Source organism: Lycium barbarum, chromosome 2 (assembly GCF_019175385.1).
Source record: "Lycium barbarum isolate Lr01 chromosome 2, ASM1917538v2, whole genome shotgun sequence".
Classification (NCBI taxonomy): Eukaryota; Viridiplantae; Streptophyta; class Magnoliopsida; order Solanales; family Solanaceae; genus Lycium; species Lycium barbarum.
Window position 1 is genome coordinate 129,627,462 of NC_083338.1, and position 16,834 is coordinate 129,644,295.

Genomic DNA, 16,834 nt, shown 5'->3' on the forward strand with positions numbered 1-16,834 from the left:
TAGAAAAGATATTACATCTTGACAAATCTTGCCAACAGGAATCATACAACATGAAATTTTATCCATTCTGGCTAATAGAATACTGATGCCTTGATGTTTGTTGCAAACCTATACTACAACAAATTGGAATAAGCACGGAGATAACAATAGTTAAACCTTCTTAATCTCACAGAACCTCTAACAGATTTCCAGAATGATAAACTTACCACCTCTGTCAGAACTATGATAAAATTAATCAAGCCAACTTAGTGAAAATTGCATTGTTGTAATAAAGGATGACCATAATCAACATATTTGTCCCAGAGCGGCTTGTACTTCTCAATACCAATCTTCAACCAGGGTTTTGAGTTACCATTAAAGTGCAGCACAGCTCCCTTTTCTATCAATTTGGGATCGACATTCGTGTAACCAAAACCTAAGACATGCCATGAGGGATTCAAAGCCTCTGTCAATCCATAGAAGGTCAGCAGTCCAGGTGGTAAAGTGCCAAGCTTCCACAAAGTGCGGTCCACGTTCTTTTCTTGCCAGTAATGATATATGCCAGTAACATTCCTTTTTCGCCACTCAACCAAATCGAAAACATTCATCCCGAAGGCCCACCCACATGCATCAGGATCAAAATGTTGACGTATAAGTGGGTGAGAATAATTTAGGTACTTGTGATATCTGTGGAATGTCTCCATACAAGTTTCTACTGCACCATTTACATTGCCATTCAAGTCTGTGGAGAATAGGCCTGAAAGATCCTTCTGCACTACAACATCATCATCAAGAAATACAACCTTCTTAAGTGCAGGAAAAACTTCTGGGATATAGAATCTCAGATGGTTAAGCATCGATAGATATTTAGGGTTTCTGAACTTGATTGGAGTTCGGCTGTTCTCATGGTTGCCAGAAAAGTAGTAGTTCTGTGTGTCAGAATCTTGAAGTTGTTTGAGAACAGGTACATACGAAGCATTTAACCAACTAAAGTCTTCAATCTTTTGTACATCAACAGTCACTCCTCGGAAACTATTCATGGTGAACCATGCCTTCATTGCAGCATAGTTCACCTCGTCCGTTACGAGGTGGAAGACCACCATATCAGGATTCTTGGAATGCATAGCTGTTGAATTCACCACAACTGAAGTTGCAAGGATGTTGTCTGAGAATACACAGAAATGATACAAACCGGTGTCCACAAGTTTGGCAGCTGCTTGCTTTTCTTCCTTGGGTTTTCTCTGCAAATTGGAACTTCTGAACCATTCAGCTGTTAACCGGACACCAAGGCAGTACAGACTTTTAGGGACTTCTTCAGCAGCTATTTGTCCATATTTTGAACTCTTCTCGCTGAAGGAATTCGTCTGTTCTTCAAGGCTTTGGATTTTAGCTTTCAGTCTCATAAACATGGTTGCACTGTCATAGTGAAGTTGCTGTGCTTGGTAGAGCAGAAGTGCCATATCTCGAATTGCACTTTCTGATTCTCTGTTTGTCAAGGGATTTCTTCTGGAAGCAGCATTAGAAAGAAGCATCTGTGAGTTGCGGATTTGAGCACTTAGTTCCCATGCAAATTGAAGGTTGTTGCTTTCTTTTGCAATTACAAGAATTGCCTTTGCAAGAGAAATCTGATCATTAATTTGCCTTGCCACCGATTCAGGCCTCAGCATTTCTTCAGTGATGTTGAGACCATCCGCAATTCTGTCATGTCTATATGGTCTCTGCAAAGAAACACGAGAGAGTACAGGTTCAGATTTATCCATAAGCTTACAAGAGACTGTCAGACAAAGGGAAAAACAGACTGCAACTGCAAATTGAGAATGCCAACATGAAGGCACCCGTGAAATGAAATCTTTATTGTAACAAGCGTCATCTAATGAGTTAATAAATTCTTCCTCCAAACATATGTAGTTTCCTGGGTAGATAAATAAAGAATCCAGTGCCCAATTCCTATTGCTTTAATCAAAGGCACCACTACACACAAGTTAACAGCATGGTATGATTCAAATAGGGGGAAACACCGTAGAATGTATTCTCTCATCAGTATTAGAAATTTGGAATCATCACTAAACTCTAAATGTCACTTAACAGTTGATTTCTCATTCATCGATTTCCATAATTCTTTTCCTTTTCAAATGAGCAGACAGATAGATTCTCAGAAACCGCATAAGCCTTAATAGTGTTGTTGCGCTAGCTTGAGGAGCATTTAAGCCCTAAAGCTAGGTGCATTTCGGGCAATTCCCGTTGTCACATGGAGTTTCAATGCAGGAACCGAAGCATTAATATGTGTCTTATTGATCATGGGCTTGCCCTAAATAAAGCGGCACTAAACAATGCATACACCTGGCAAAGTGTCGTATTAATTACTATATAAATGTCGTATTAAATACATACATTAGTCACTAACTATAGGAATTAGAAATGTATAGGAAAAATAAGCACTAATTTTGAATTAAAAACTTAAAATTGCACTTTTTGTTCTGGAAACAGAATTTTAAATGGTTCTTTAACACCATTGACATGATTTTTTTTTTTTTTGCTTCTTTTTTTTTTTTTTTGGGATTCATAAGGGCATCATTGACATGACTTCTACTTCATACATTTCAAGTTCTGTAATTTTTCACTTCCATGGTATATAATTGTTGTTTTTGTTATACTTGTTTTTTCTTGTATTTCATACAAAGCTCTCCTCTTTTTCCCTTAATTTGTGTCTTTCTTCACTAAAGCGCTCTTTTAGTTGCCCTTTTTACTTAAAGCTCCATAGGATTTTGGTGTAGTACATTATTCGTATTTAAAAACGCTAAGCATTTGTTGGGAACGTATTTGAGTTTCTAGCATCACCAACAGCTTTTTTCCTTTTACAGTCAGACTTCAGTTAAGCAGATACATTATGATGTGGAAACCATGCAGCAAAGAACATTGGGCAACTGAAAAGCACTAAATGGAAATATCAGTGGTCGAATGAAATGCTTGTAGGAAAATAAGCGAAAATAAGAAGTATCAAAATTGACTGGAACAGAAAGATTTTCGCGAAAACAGTCGCCACAGAATCAATAAATTCCAAAAAGATTTCCACGTGATGTCAACATACATTTTGCTTTTATTTTTCTCCCGCACTATAAAACTTATCATTGGCAAGCATGAAGTGGCATAATGACCAGAGGGGGCCTATATTGTCCAGTGAGAGTGCACTGGCACCCGCAGACTTCGAGAAAAAAAATGGTATATACATGTAATATCTACAGGAAATAGACATATAAAGACAGAGGCCCCTGCAAGTGCAAAATATGTTTTGGTGCACTGGTTGAGAGGGCTTTTTGCAAGTCCTTGTGTTTGTAACCAAAGGTTCAAATCTCCCTCAATGCAATTAATTTTACTTCGAGTAGATTTCGACGCTAGTATCCTATCTCCCCACTTCAGTGTTCTTTTTTCATTTTCTTTTCTTTACATGTGGTCTTCTTTTTTATTTTATTTTTGGCTGGTTTTAATGCCCCAGCCTTTTCCTTTTCTTTTTTGGCCCCCTTAAGCCTTTGTTTTTCTTTTTAATTTTCTTTACCTTTGTTATTTCATTCTTCTATACTACCAACTCTCCTTTTGCCCTCGTATAGAATGAATTTTTTTTAAGTAGGACGAGTTAGGTCATGATCTATTACTTCGAGTTAGGTCTGATGTATTACTTAGGGTAACAATTGAACCGCACATCTTCACCTAACTAGAATGATAGTTGATGAATTCAGTTGAATCAGTTCATAGTTCTTTGTGATAAAAATTAGTTAATGAGTATTTATTTTCTTTCCGATTTGATTGACTCCAAAATTGTGACGGCTTGCTAAATTCGCCTTTGGATGTTTTAAATTTAGTATTTCTGAAATATAATATAATACATATAGAAATTACGCATAAAAATGAAAATATTATAAAGGCAAATTAATCTAAGAAAAGTCTATCAAAATTGAGCTACGGTTTTTCACCAACTTATCTAGTTGATAGGCACACTTTTTTTGTTGATATTTTTCTACTTTTATGCTTTATTCAATAGAATCAAATGGAGAGAAAAAAACTTAATGATCTGAAATAACTTCGGTCTGTTAATCAGTTGGTTTTTAAATCAAATACCTATCACACCAATCCAAAACTATTCTTGAACCGACCAACCGACCGAATAACCCTTATTTTAAAGAACCAGTTATAGATTCTACATTAAATGTAATGGTGCGCCTGTGGTCTTTAAATCATGGGTCCGCCTCTGATAATGACATAAAATGCGAATCTTCTTCTTGTTGTTGTTTTTTTTTTTTTTGTTTTTTTTTTTTTGGGGAAAACCTGAGTTAAGTCCAGCTGAGCTGAACCACCAGGAGTCTTCCTGCCTTCTTTCCATATTGAACACTCCAGAATAAAGTTGGGGAAAATTTTCAGAACTACCGGACAGAAAATTTGTGGTCTGTATTGTGTAACAACAGAGTGTTTTCTAAGATAGAAACTCTTCGTACCACATTATTATCAACAGAAAACAGAGACCTCTCCATTTTATCTAGACCACCTCTAGAAGCAATATTTCTGTCCTCAGATTATACAAATTATTCGATTTATTGTAAGAACTTTTTCTCAGTTAGCTATGTTCTAAACTAGGAACTATTGTTTTATTATTTTACACTAGTTGCCTGTCAAGAATAATATATGTACCATGCAACTTTGCATTCTTTTTTCTTTTCTTTTTTTTTTTTTTTTTTTTTTTTTTGAAACTAGTAACTTTGTAGTCCTCAGCATTAAGGGCATGCTGGCCACCTCCAAAAATTTACACTAACTAAAAATTAATTACAGCACAAGTCTGGGCATTGTTCATTAACTAGGCTAAGGTGAACTAGACTATGCCTGAACACACTGCAGACCTTCTAAGCTGTTGGATAAGAAGGGGAGGGAGCAAGAGTCAGAAGATTTGGTGGAAAACAGTTCCTGCCTGCATCTGGTGGAACATTTGGAAGGAAAGAAATGATAGAATTTTTAAAGGCAGAGAAAGTTCATTGCAGAAGATCCAATGGAAAGTCATTTCTTCATTAAGTTTTTGGTGTAAAGAACAATATGTAGAAGAGGAAGTTCAGCTAGTGGACTTTTTAGGATTACTGTACGTATTTCTCTTTCAGTAGAGTGTAAATTTTTGGAGGTGGCCAGCATACCCTTAATGCTGAAGAATACAAAGTTACCAGTTTCAAAAAAGTTAATTACAGTAAGCCTATAAAGTCCACTAACGGAACTTCCTCTTCTATACATTGCTCTTTACACCAAAAAGATAAAGAAATGATGACCTTCCACTCTGCTTTCTTAATTATCAAAAATGGGAACTCTGCATTCTTGGTTCCTTTGAGACATTTAATAAGATTATCAAATTACAGAGAGACTACCAGGAAGACAGGTAGCTATAGCTTTGATATGCCTTGCATGTTTTTTTCTTTTTATGTCCTTCACCTATTAATCGAACAAAGTATACTAACGTGGACCCCTGTATCATTCTTAATTTCCTCAACTCCAAGCATAACTTATTTGGAATCTATTTTCTTTATACATACTCAGTACTGAGTATTCTGCTAACTTTGTTCAACGTCCACGAGGAATTTTTAGGCTTTTATTAAGAGGCTTCTCAGATCGAGCCACTTTGTACTTTGTCGTTGATGTCACAGCTTGACAAAGGAACTACTCGAACAATAATCAAATTGTACTGCATTGTTTAATGCCAAACTAAAAAAGTGTTGAAGCCACAATTAACTATATACAATCGGATAACTCTTGGTTTCATTTAATTCTTCCGGAAGGCATGGAAAAGTGTACTATGAAATGTTCAGTTTAGGCACTAGCCACCAAGTTTGGACATCTTAATGTTCCCGAAAGCTTAAATTTGGGACGACGGGACTACTATATTCTTCAATGTCTTAGACTAGGATGTTTAATTTTCCTTTTCTATTTGCTACCTTACTCATCTTTGAAGCAGATTTAGTTGAGGCTAAGGGCATCAATCTGACAGACCTTTACGGTACCCTCACGTCTTAAATCCTCTCTTTTTCTTTCTTTCCTTTGACCAAATTTGCTTTATCCATCGGTAGCACAAATGTTCATCTTGATAGCCTATTCCAGAAAGATAAAGATGTCAGTTCTAGGCCTCAAAGTAGCCCAGATATTTTCACGCACTATTTAAATCCCACCATGATTTCTTTTAGCTTTAAAGTTTTTTGCCAAAATCAATACCTAATGCTCATGGTAACCAAAAAACATCAAATTATTCAAAAACTCAGCTATAGACCCGTCCAGAAATGCTAAGCGTAGTCACAGTCTCTTCTGATTACTCAATGCAAGTGATGAACTTGTGACGTTTGTACAGCAAATGTACTTCTTGACACTTTTTCCTAGCAATAATATCGCTAAGTAATAGGAAAAAGAAGTTGACTAGGATTATCCGCTAGTAGTTTGTTGTCAGGCACTAAAATACCAGTAGTAAAGAACCAGGGAAGGTGGGGGCATTACCAAAGAGGTTCTAGGTTTGATACGTATCCTCAAAGAATTAGGTATTCTTCGACAAGAAACAATTACTTCAAATTCACTTGGAATATATCTTGGAGGAAAGAAAAGCTTCATCGTACTTTAAACTTATTAACAGATAATAATAACTCAACCACGCATAAACTGCTTTTGGATATAGAGATAATTTCATTTTTCATAGAAAGTTCCAGAAATTTACAGCTTTTCCTTTTGTTTCAATAGATCAGTATGCCGCCTTAGTTTCTATATAGCCAACTCTCAAGCCTAAATGACCATTATTAAACAAGAAATGCAGTGACAATTACACATAACGACTGTACAATATATGAACTAAATTCCGTGAATTGGTTTTATGCCCACCTAAGAGATAATATTGAAACAAAAAGCTAACATTTGGATAACAAATCAAAATCCATCTAAGTTAGGATGTAAAAGATAATGTTGAGAACTATTAAGAAAGGTGCGACTTAACTTTGGTTGGGTTGTTGTGGTCAGAGGCAGATCAAAAATTTAAGTTTTGAGAGTTCAACATTTTAAGGTTCTTAGCATTGCACATTACATCTTTAAAGTTATGGGTTCATATCACTAGTTGTTGCAATTTTCGTGAATTTTTGTGTATAAATTTATGCTCTTTGTTGAAAGTACTAGGTTCAGATGAACCAGGTGTCGGTATGCTACATCCGCCTCTGGCTGTGGTTAGCTTGTAGTTTGGTAACTAATTATTGTTAAATGGATAGGTAGTTTGTTATAAGGAAGTAATGAGTAGTTAACCGAAAATAGTTTGTTAATAGATTCTTGTGAACAGCACACACAAGTGTAAGTATATAAGCCTTGTAAAATTCATTAATGAAATTTGAGCTCACATTGCACAAACTTCCCTTAGTAAATTTTCACTCATTTTCTCTTTACAATTCTTCTTCATCTCTTCGAATAAGTCTATGGTTCCTGAGATTAGTGAGCTTGGATCTGTGTAAATTTTGACAAGAACTCTAAAATGGAAAACTGAGAGAGCTCTAATTGCATGTTTGGCCAAACTTTTGGGAGGTCAAAAATGCTTAGAAAATAAGTGTTTTACGGGAGTACCAGAAGTTGTTTCTCATAAGCTAAAAAGATGTAGCTTTTCCCCAAAAGTAATTTATTGAAAATACACTTAGAAGCTAAGTTGCACGGACTCTTCACTTTGGATGCCGCATCCGTATCGGATTCTCCAAAAATGCACTACTTTTGGAGAATCAAACATGCACCTGTTGACATTTCTGAAAAGTCCGAGCAGCATAGCTTAGAAAAGCTTTTTAAAAACGATTCGTCAAACACTAATTGCTGCTCAAAAGTGTTTTTCAAATTAATTAGCCAAACCCAAACTATTTCTCACCCAAAAAAGTACCTTTTAACAAAAACACTTGTCAACATAAGCTGATTTCAGAAGTTTGACCAAACAGGCTATTAAACTGATTGCAAAAATCTTTTAGTATGATACTACTGCAAACTATTAGTTCACAATGTCAAGAACAATTAATATAATTGAGTAACCGAAAGCTCAACTTTCCACAATCATCTAAATTCTTCATCGAAAATCAGTGATTTCTTAGCATAAAACAAAACAACAGGAGCAATTTATAATACTAGTGCAAACTGTTAGATCACAACTGTCAATAACCATTTAAGTTCGTCCATATCAAGCCTATTAAAACTAATTGAGTAACCGAAAGCTAAAAAAAAAGGATTTCTTAGCTTAAAAAACAGAAAAGAAGAGAAAATTATAATAGTTGTAAGAATGAATAGTATTTATTATTACCTTAGTATAAGCCAATCTAGAGGATGAATCACGAGTTTCTCTACTAAGCAAAATAATGAGGAGCAATATGGCCAATCCACACACAGTTAACCAAAACACATTGGAGAATCGCCGCCTAACCGGTCGCCGGAAATCAGAGTTCCTCCGTCTCATTTTTCCGGCGACTACTCAAATATAAATAACTTTAGTAACTCTATATTTTACCACAACCAAAAAAAAAATGTGTGGTAAGTTGGAGATTTGGGTTTTATTGTGAGTTATCAGTGTGATGGTAATGGAGATTGTTATCAGATCTACAACGGTGCAGAAAGTTGCATGAGAAAACGGAATTGAGTTCTATAATTGTTCTTTTTTTATTATTTTTTGGTTTACCCAATTTTCTATTGAGGGAAAAGAGAGTAAAAATAACTGTAAAATTTGATGGAGACTTGTATGGTTTTGTCGGTCGAATTTGACAATTTATTTTGTGATATTAGCCATTTGGTTAAAGCCAGCACAAATTAAATTTTAAAATTAAGCTAAAATCTAACCCATAAATTTGTGTTGATTTAATTAAATGATGTGGATCTATAATTGGGGGTCAAGTGTCATAGCTGTTATTATAAAAATGGAGTTAATGAAAAATGGTATAAATGAGTCATTTTGGTAACAACATGGCATAAATGAGACAAATTATTAATGAATGACATAAATGAGTTATTTCTGATTCTTTGATGGCATATTTGAGCCTTTTTCCTTTTTTTTTAATGACAAGGACACCCGCAATGCTACAAGATGCGCACAGGGTAAATCCCGCGCCTATGCAATAGCATGCAAACCACATAGGAGAGATAACCCGCACTAAGCAAGTGCTCGTGCGATGAGTTTGATCCAGAAGGCAAATCTCTTATTATCGTTGACGGGGATTTTCAAATGTGAGATCAACCAACTGAACCACCCTTATGTGCATATTAACCATGGATAGTGTCTTATTTCAATTTTATATTTTTTATTGACAAAAGAACCCGCAGCTGCTACCCTTCGAATGCGCACAAGATAAATCTTACTCCAATGTAATAACCAAACTAATTATTGTCATTTGTTTTTTATTATTTTGCAAAATCAAATTTCGAACCTTTATTTTTGTAAAAGAGAAGTTGTTTTGATAATAATATTAACAAAGAATAAATTTTTATTTAATGTAAACGCTTTAAAAAACATGGTATGAGTTTTGATCACACAATTTCATAAAAATATTAATTTTTGAATTTAATGTTGGATGACAATTCAAAGTAGAATTGAATGAAGACAAATATTAGTGTAAGATTGTCAATGAATAGTGAATAATGGAGTGATAGATATTGAACTGAAGTGTTAAATTTTATATATATATATATATACTAGTGTACGTATCCGCGCAATGCGCGGATCGTTTAAAAAAAAAAAAAAGAGGAGAGTGATAATAGTAATAGACGTGTCTAAACCATGTGTGGCATATTATAAATTTTATATTCTCATTTTTTTTTTTGGATCAGTCTTATTACAGACAAACATTTTCCTATAGTATATGTAGTTGTCACTGCTTCTTCACATATTATACGGTCTTTTATACTCATGAGCTAATATCACAATAAGAGGAGGTATCACAAACCTGATGATTATTGTGGACGTTACTCCAAAAATGAAGGAATCTCTGGGAAGTAATATTGTTTGTTGTCTTGGTTTCAAAGGAATTCTATCTGCAAAGCAAAGTAGTACATACAATTTTTTATTGCTAAAAGATCCGGTAGAAGAAATAAAAAGAACAATTATTGAAAGAAATCGACTACACAATTAAATACATAAAAATTCCAAAGTGGCTATTGACAATTGATTCCACGTACCAGACAACCATAAAAACTCAACTTCCTGTGAATATGTTCACACATCACATTAGATTCAAATTTTATTTCAGCTCCTCAATGTTAGTGTAATGACCAGCACGTTGTGCGAATAGTATTAAAAAACAAATTAACCACATCAAAATATGATGTTGCTCATTTGAGCATATTAAATTTAATTGTTATATCCACTTGCCAAATGCCATGTTAATTTTCTAATGTATTATTTTAAATAACAACACAAATGATGGTCATGTTATTCACATCATGCTAAGCAATTCAAAACAATATTTCTGATACAAAAGCTTTTTGCGATTTAGAATATCATTAGCCTTAATTTAGATATGTAACAAAATACATGATTAGGACTAAATGTACTCAAGAGTTGATGTAAAAATAAATGAATGGAAAATAAAGATTTTCAACATAGACTAAACCAAAAAATTTGAGTTAGTAAAACATGTGTTAAAACGACACAAGAACACCAACCAAACATTTGCACAATGTCGATTTTCACTCACAGGGTAAAGGAACGCTAAAAAATTTAACACACAACATTTTTATATGAACCAAAGAAAATATGTCTAGCCGAGAGAATCAAATTTATTAGTTCCTTAAATAAAGTCTAGGTCCCATTGATTTAGACAGTCCCATTGACTATCTCATTTATTCACTATTAATTATTTAAGAAAACCATTCACATTCAAATTTCCCGAAGCTTGCAATGAAAAAAATCTTAACATCAGCATACATGACTAAGAATACAGAGATTTAATTAATAAAAAAACGCAAGCTATATAGCATAATTACTCTCACGAATTAACTACACGCAGAATCCTCAACCTAATATTCATTTTAAGACATTTAGCATTATATTAGAACGTATATGACAACTAAAAAAGTATATATGCATGAAAGCTCCATTGGATATCCAAACCAGAACATGTATTAAATTTTAAGACAATTTTAGATGATAGAACACCATTTATTTCGAAAAAAAAAGTAAAACTGCTAAACATTAAAAAAAAACAAAAAAAATTAAACAAACTTTGATTCATATAAAATATTGAAATAGAAATGTAATAACGGGAACGAATCTTCAAATTCTATTCAATTTTTTTTGTATTAAGTAACCTAATAAATATTGTATTATGGGAATGCTCTTACCATTAAAGCTTCAAACAATACTCCCGGTAGAGATGCCGTCAAACATTTGAACCCAACTAATAATACTACCAACATAAAATGAAAAATAGTGAAATAATAGTGCACAATAACATGTTAAAATTTATAGCGCAAGAAAAAACATAATGATAAAAATTTAGAAGCATAGAGATTACTACTTTAAATCCATTGATTATTGCGTTTTAAAAAATGTATATCAGCTTACTTAAGATGCAATTTACTTTTATAGAATAATGTCTTTCCAAGTTGTCCTTTTAAGATACTCCATGGTCATCACTTAATCTCTCACTAAAAACCTCACTTGGAAGTTGGAACAATTACAAACAAATAAATTCCATGCAGAAGAGATTAAAAGAATGCATGACAAAACAATAGTACTCATAGATTTAAAGGCCCCCACAACCCTCCCCCCCCCCCCCCCCCGAAACCTGTTACACCTCGAAAAATCCTCCGTTGGTATGCAAGCGGGCGAACTAGTAAGGAGTATACGATAATTGTGTGAGTAAGAAATGTCATTTGATGACCCTAAGTGAGATTTCAAAGGCATCCGACGTAAGACGAGAAAGTTGGCTAGATAAGGCAAAGTATATGATCAGTATCGGAAAGGAAATGCGAGTAACGAGTTAGCGAGCACTTAATGATGACTTGGAGAAGAGTGATAATGTCCATTGGATTGGTATTGAAGTGTTAAGAAGGTTCCATAAGGATTGGAGATCAAACGAATCGACGAAACGAAATTCGGAATCACTGGGGATTATACGGCCAAACATACTGGTCGTATAATTTATACGGTCCGTATGTCTGGACCGTATAATCAACCCAGCTTGGCCAAACTCTCTGTACCAAACATACGGCCAGGACATACGGTCCGTAGATTTTATACGGACGTATGTTGGTCCGTATATTTGGTCGGGGCAGCTTTTGCTCAATAAATGTAAGGGACTAAGTTGGTTTCATTTCATTTCCTTTGACACCCCTTCTCTCTAAAAACATCTCTCCACATTTATTATACAAGTTTTCAAGGATCATAAGTCATCAACAACATCAAACAAGTGAATCAAGAGTAAGAACCCATCAAAGATCATCTAAAGTCAAGAAATCCAAATGGAGGAAAACTAGGGTTTTGCTCAAAGTGGGGTATTATCAACTAAAGCTTGTTCCTACAACATCTAAGGTAAGATTCATGATATTTACATGATGTTTAAGGTATTTTAGAGTTAAAATACATGGATTGTAGAAAATATGGTAAAATGGGTTATGAATGATGAATAGTGACATTTTGAGGGATAGTTGAATTGAATCATGAATGTTGTTGTGATGTGATATGAATGTGTTATAAATGGTGTTAAGATCATGATCTAGACATTTTCAACGAATGAACGAAGTAGGGTATTATGACCATGAAAATGGGTGAATAAGAAGCAAATTGAGGAATCTAGATAATGTGAATAATATGAATGATTAATGACTATTGTTACGATATTGTGAATGTAATATTAACGTTTGGGAGTTGAATCACGATATGGGAAAATGTCGTATAAATAGAGGAGATGCTGTCCGATTTTCTCCAGCTTTAGTCATATATGTTAGTTGTCGATTCTAATGATGGTATGCCCTTAATGAAGGTAGAAACGTGAACATCGGAGGAGTACGCGCGAGTGTAGAATAGTGCGACGGAAAGGTATGTAAGGCTAACCCTTCTTTCATAAGGCATGGTTCTTTGGCCAAATTCCTAAATTCTCTCTATGAGTATGTTGTCTCCAAATGATTGATATTCCGAGCTCATAAGCTCGCAATCCTTGATATACACTACGATTGTACTACACACCTCATATGATGAGTAAGCCTATGATATAGACGTAGTAGTAATGATGATGATAGTAACGATGATGATAATGATAATAATGAGGTTAAAGGTGCCTACGGGCTAGTATATTTATATGTGCCTATGAAGGGCTATAATGAAACCCCGAGCTTATAATGCCGGGTAGAATATATGTATATGAATATGTATAAAGTATGTATACGATTACGAAACGCGCACACACCTCTGCAGATGGTACGGATAACCCTGAAGCCTTGGTAGGGCCAGGTATGAGCAACCTTGAGCCTTGGTTGGCCAAGTATGTATATGAAACCCCCGAACCTACATGGTTGGGTATGTTATATAAGGATATGTATGAAACACCGATCCTATATAGGGACGGGTATGCTATGTAAACACTATGTATATGAAATGACTAAGTATATAATATGAATATGAATGTGATAAGACTATGTACATGAATACGAGCACCAATAGGGTACGAGTACTATTATGGAATATGGATGATGGTGTATGTATACGAATACGTGTGAGAAATGGAAGGTTCCTATGAAAGGTAGGTAAGTGCTATGACGATGATATTATTGTCTCCTCCCCCTATGCTACTTCACATGTTGTCTATTATGCTTTCATATTGATGTTGATCATGCTTTACATACTCAGTACATTCTTCGTACTGACGTCCTTTTGGTTGTGGACGCTGCGTCATGCCCGCAGGTGCACAGGGGGATAGACTTGATCCATAGCTGCTTATCCAGAGATTGCATAGCAGAGCTCCATTCCCTTTCGGAGCCGTAGCTTTTGGGTACTTATTCTTTTGTGTATATAATTATGGGCATAGCGGGGTCCTGTCCCGCTCATGTGATATGTCATACTCTTCTTAGAGGCTCGTAGTCACGTGTATATGGTTAGATATGTCCAGCCTTGTCGGCCTGTGTTTGTATATCAATTTGTCGGCCACGTTAGCCCATGTACATTGATGTGGCATAAATGCCAAGTATGATATAATGGTGATGTCGTCCAATGGGACTAGTTTAATGAATGAATGGAAAATGCATGTTTAATTATGTGGCTCACCTAGATGTAAGCATAAGAGTAAGCTAAGAGGGTGCCCGGGTGGGCTAGCACCGGGTGCTCGTCGCGGCCCCCTAGTCGGGTCGTGACAAAACCAAAAAAAAAAAAAGATTTTTTAGTGAGACCAAAATCTTCTCAGTTCTCGCCTCTCCCCGGCAAGGAAGATTTAGACATACATAAAGCTTAGGAAACAAATTCTCTTATCAACGTGCATATTCTTTTTAAAAATTTAGCGGAAAACTCATAATTTTATATAAAATAACAAATGATAAATACCTATCTTTGGCTTACAGTGACAATTTTCGTAATACTCCTCATAATTCTGCATCAATCATCTTAGACTCCTTTGATGGCCATAACAACCATACAAAATATAGTCATTTCGTTCGAAACTTTGCCTAAACCTCCCTCAATTCCATCATCATCATACTCACATTTATGTACGACATTGTAGTTGAAACGGAATACAAATATGAACTTGAAGACAATATTAAATCTGTCTCCGAATTAAATAATGACGTTACAGCATTAGTGTATGAAAAATATAAATAGTTGAGTTAGAGGTGGAAATGGGAAATGGGGAACGTGGGTGAGGCTTGGGTTGGTTGTAGTATAAAAAGTTATTTATAAATTTTAAAAACTGAATGTTAAGAGCATGCAAATTTTTAAACTGGTTATGTCACGGAAGTTGTAGTTATAAATTTGAAGGATATGCAGAAACGTGGTATTCTTGACCACTACTTAAAACTAATTGTTCAGTTTTTTTAGGGTAACCGTAAAAAAAAAATACCCAAATTCAGATTTCTTTAGTTAATTATTTTTTAATTTTAATTTAAAAATAATAACTACTTATAGATTTTTTTTAGATTTAAAGTTAAATATAGATTAAAAGACAATAACTAATGTTTAACTAATTAATTATTTTTTGTCCTAAAACTACCACGTGTCATTATCCTACGCTGACACTTGTCAAAATCTTAAGGCAAACTATCCTCTTTTTAATAATATATATATATATATATATAATTTTATTTTCAAACAAATTTTATTGCAATTTTTCCGTGTTTTTATGAAAGTTGGAAAGAAACACCATCTTCCAACTTAACAATAGGTTTTCAAAAATCAGTGTTAAACAAATGCAGGTGTTCATGAAAAACAAAAAGATATGAACCAAATAAAAATTAAATCAAACCAACCTGAAAAACAACATGTACTTTTATTTGACGATTTTGAAGTAATTTTTTAAAAATTTGTATCGACCAAATCTAAAAAGATCATGCACTTAATACAAAATAATTGCGTGCGACACACCCAATGTCTCATAGGTTTTCATGCTTTCTTTTTTGTCGAGATGCTATTAAAAAGATTAAAGTATAATTGGGATATGAAGTAATTTACTTCAAAAAAAAAATCTCAAATTTAAAGCTTTAAAGGACAAGAACGAGATGAAGATTAGGAAGATTAAGGACCATCTCACATGAGAATTTTTCACTTTTTCCTGGAAAACTTTTTCACTTTATTTGAAAATTAATATTTGGCCATGAAAATTTCAAATGCAACTTGAAGTTGGATTTGGAATTTGAAAAACACCTAAAAATCTGTTTTCACTTTTTTCACATTTAGTACGTTCAAACAATCATATATTTTTTGCAAAAACTATAACCAAACACAACTCTAACTTCAAAATTTCAAATAAAGTGAAAAATAATTGGTTTTCATGGCCAAACACCTATTAAAATCTCAACCACACAGTTTTTTCTACTTCATTTTTTAAAGATGTTGATCTAAATAGTGCACGTCGAGTTTTGAAATTCCGAAAATTTTCGTATTTATAGATTTTTTGTTAGTTTCGACATGCGGCCACACATACATACGTACGCAATGGCAGAGTCAGGATTCATATTAAGGGATGTCAAAAATTATAAATGTATCGCGACCCAAGTTCGAACACACTATCTTAAAGACCTTTTGCGATCTCTTAATCGCTGCGCTGAGCCTTCAGCTTGTGTAAAGGGATGTTGAAACTAGTATAGATATCTATAAAATAAAATTTTCACCTGCCTATATAATGTAATTTTCCGGCGAAGGGGTGTCGCTTGACACCCCTTGGACAAGGGTAGCTCCGCCTCCGGTACGTACGTATGTTGGACATATAATGGTGATGATTTGTTTGTGGAATAGGAATATCATGATTGACAATATGCAATCAAATTAATTAGAATTATATTGCAGAACATTTTGGTATAAATATTATATTAATCAAACAATATATGTTAATTGTTTAAGTAATAAATCCAATGGAGTGTAGAAATACGATTTGAAATAATATTTGTGAATTTTAGAATAATAACTCACATTTATATTGAATGAAGAACAAAACGTACCTACTGTCTCATTGAAGGTTCATGTTGTCATCGACTACTGTAGATCTTCGGAAAAGGGTTGGATTTGTCCTTATACTCTCACAAATAAGTTATATTTGCTCTTCCTTATTTTCTTTTGATATATTTGGCCTTATCATCCAACTTTAGGGTCATATTTGTCTCTATACTCTATTTTCGAGTCATATTTACCCTCCGTCAGTTAAATTCC

The 16,834-nt window shown here is 34.2% G+C and overlaps 1 protein-coding gene across 1 annotated transcript; it reads right to left on the reverse strand.

The window, feature by feature from the left end:
* Window positions 1-41: 41 nt before the first annotated feature.
* LOC132627218 (probable galacturonosyltransferase 10) lies at window positions 42-8,698 on the reverse strand. Its single transcript, XM_060342428.1, has 2 exons — window positions 8,300-8,698; window positions 42-1,697 (listed from the first exon to the last, which is right to left on the reverse strand). Exons 1-2 carry the CDS (start codon window positions 8,450-8,452, stop codon window positions 246-248), a joined length of 1,605 nt encoding a protein of 534 aa, XP_060198411.1. The 5' UTR covers window positions 8,453-8,698; the 3' UTR covers window positions 42-245.
* Between the last annotated feature and the right edge of the window lie 8,136 nt (window positions 8,699-16,834).

Bases quoted from the DNA above. Each gene is read 5' to 3' on its own strand.
- LOC132627218 (XM_060342428.1), bottom strand. From the start codon at position 8,452: ATGAGACGGAGGAACTCTGATTTCCGGCGACCGGTTAGGCGGCGATTC. The intron at 1,698-8,299 runs GTAATAATAAAT...GTTTCTTTGCAG, and splicing joins CTAGATTGGCTTATACTAAG to AGACCATATAGACATGACAG.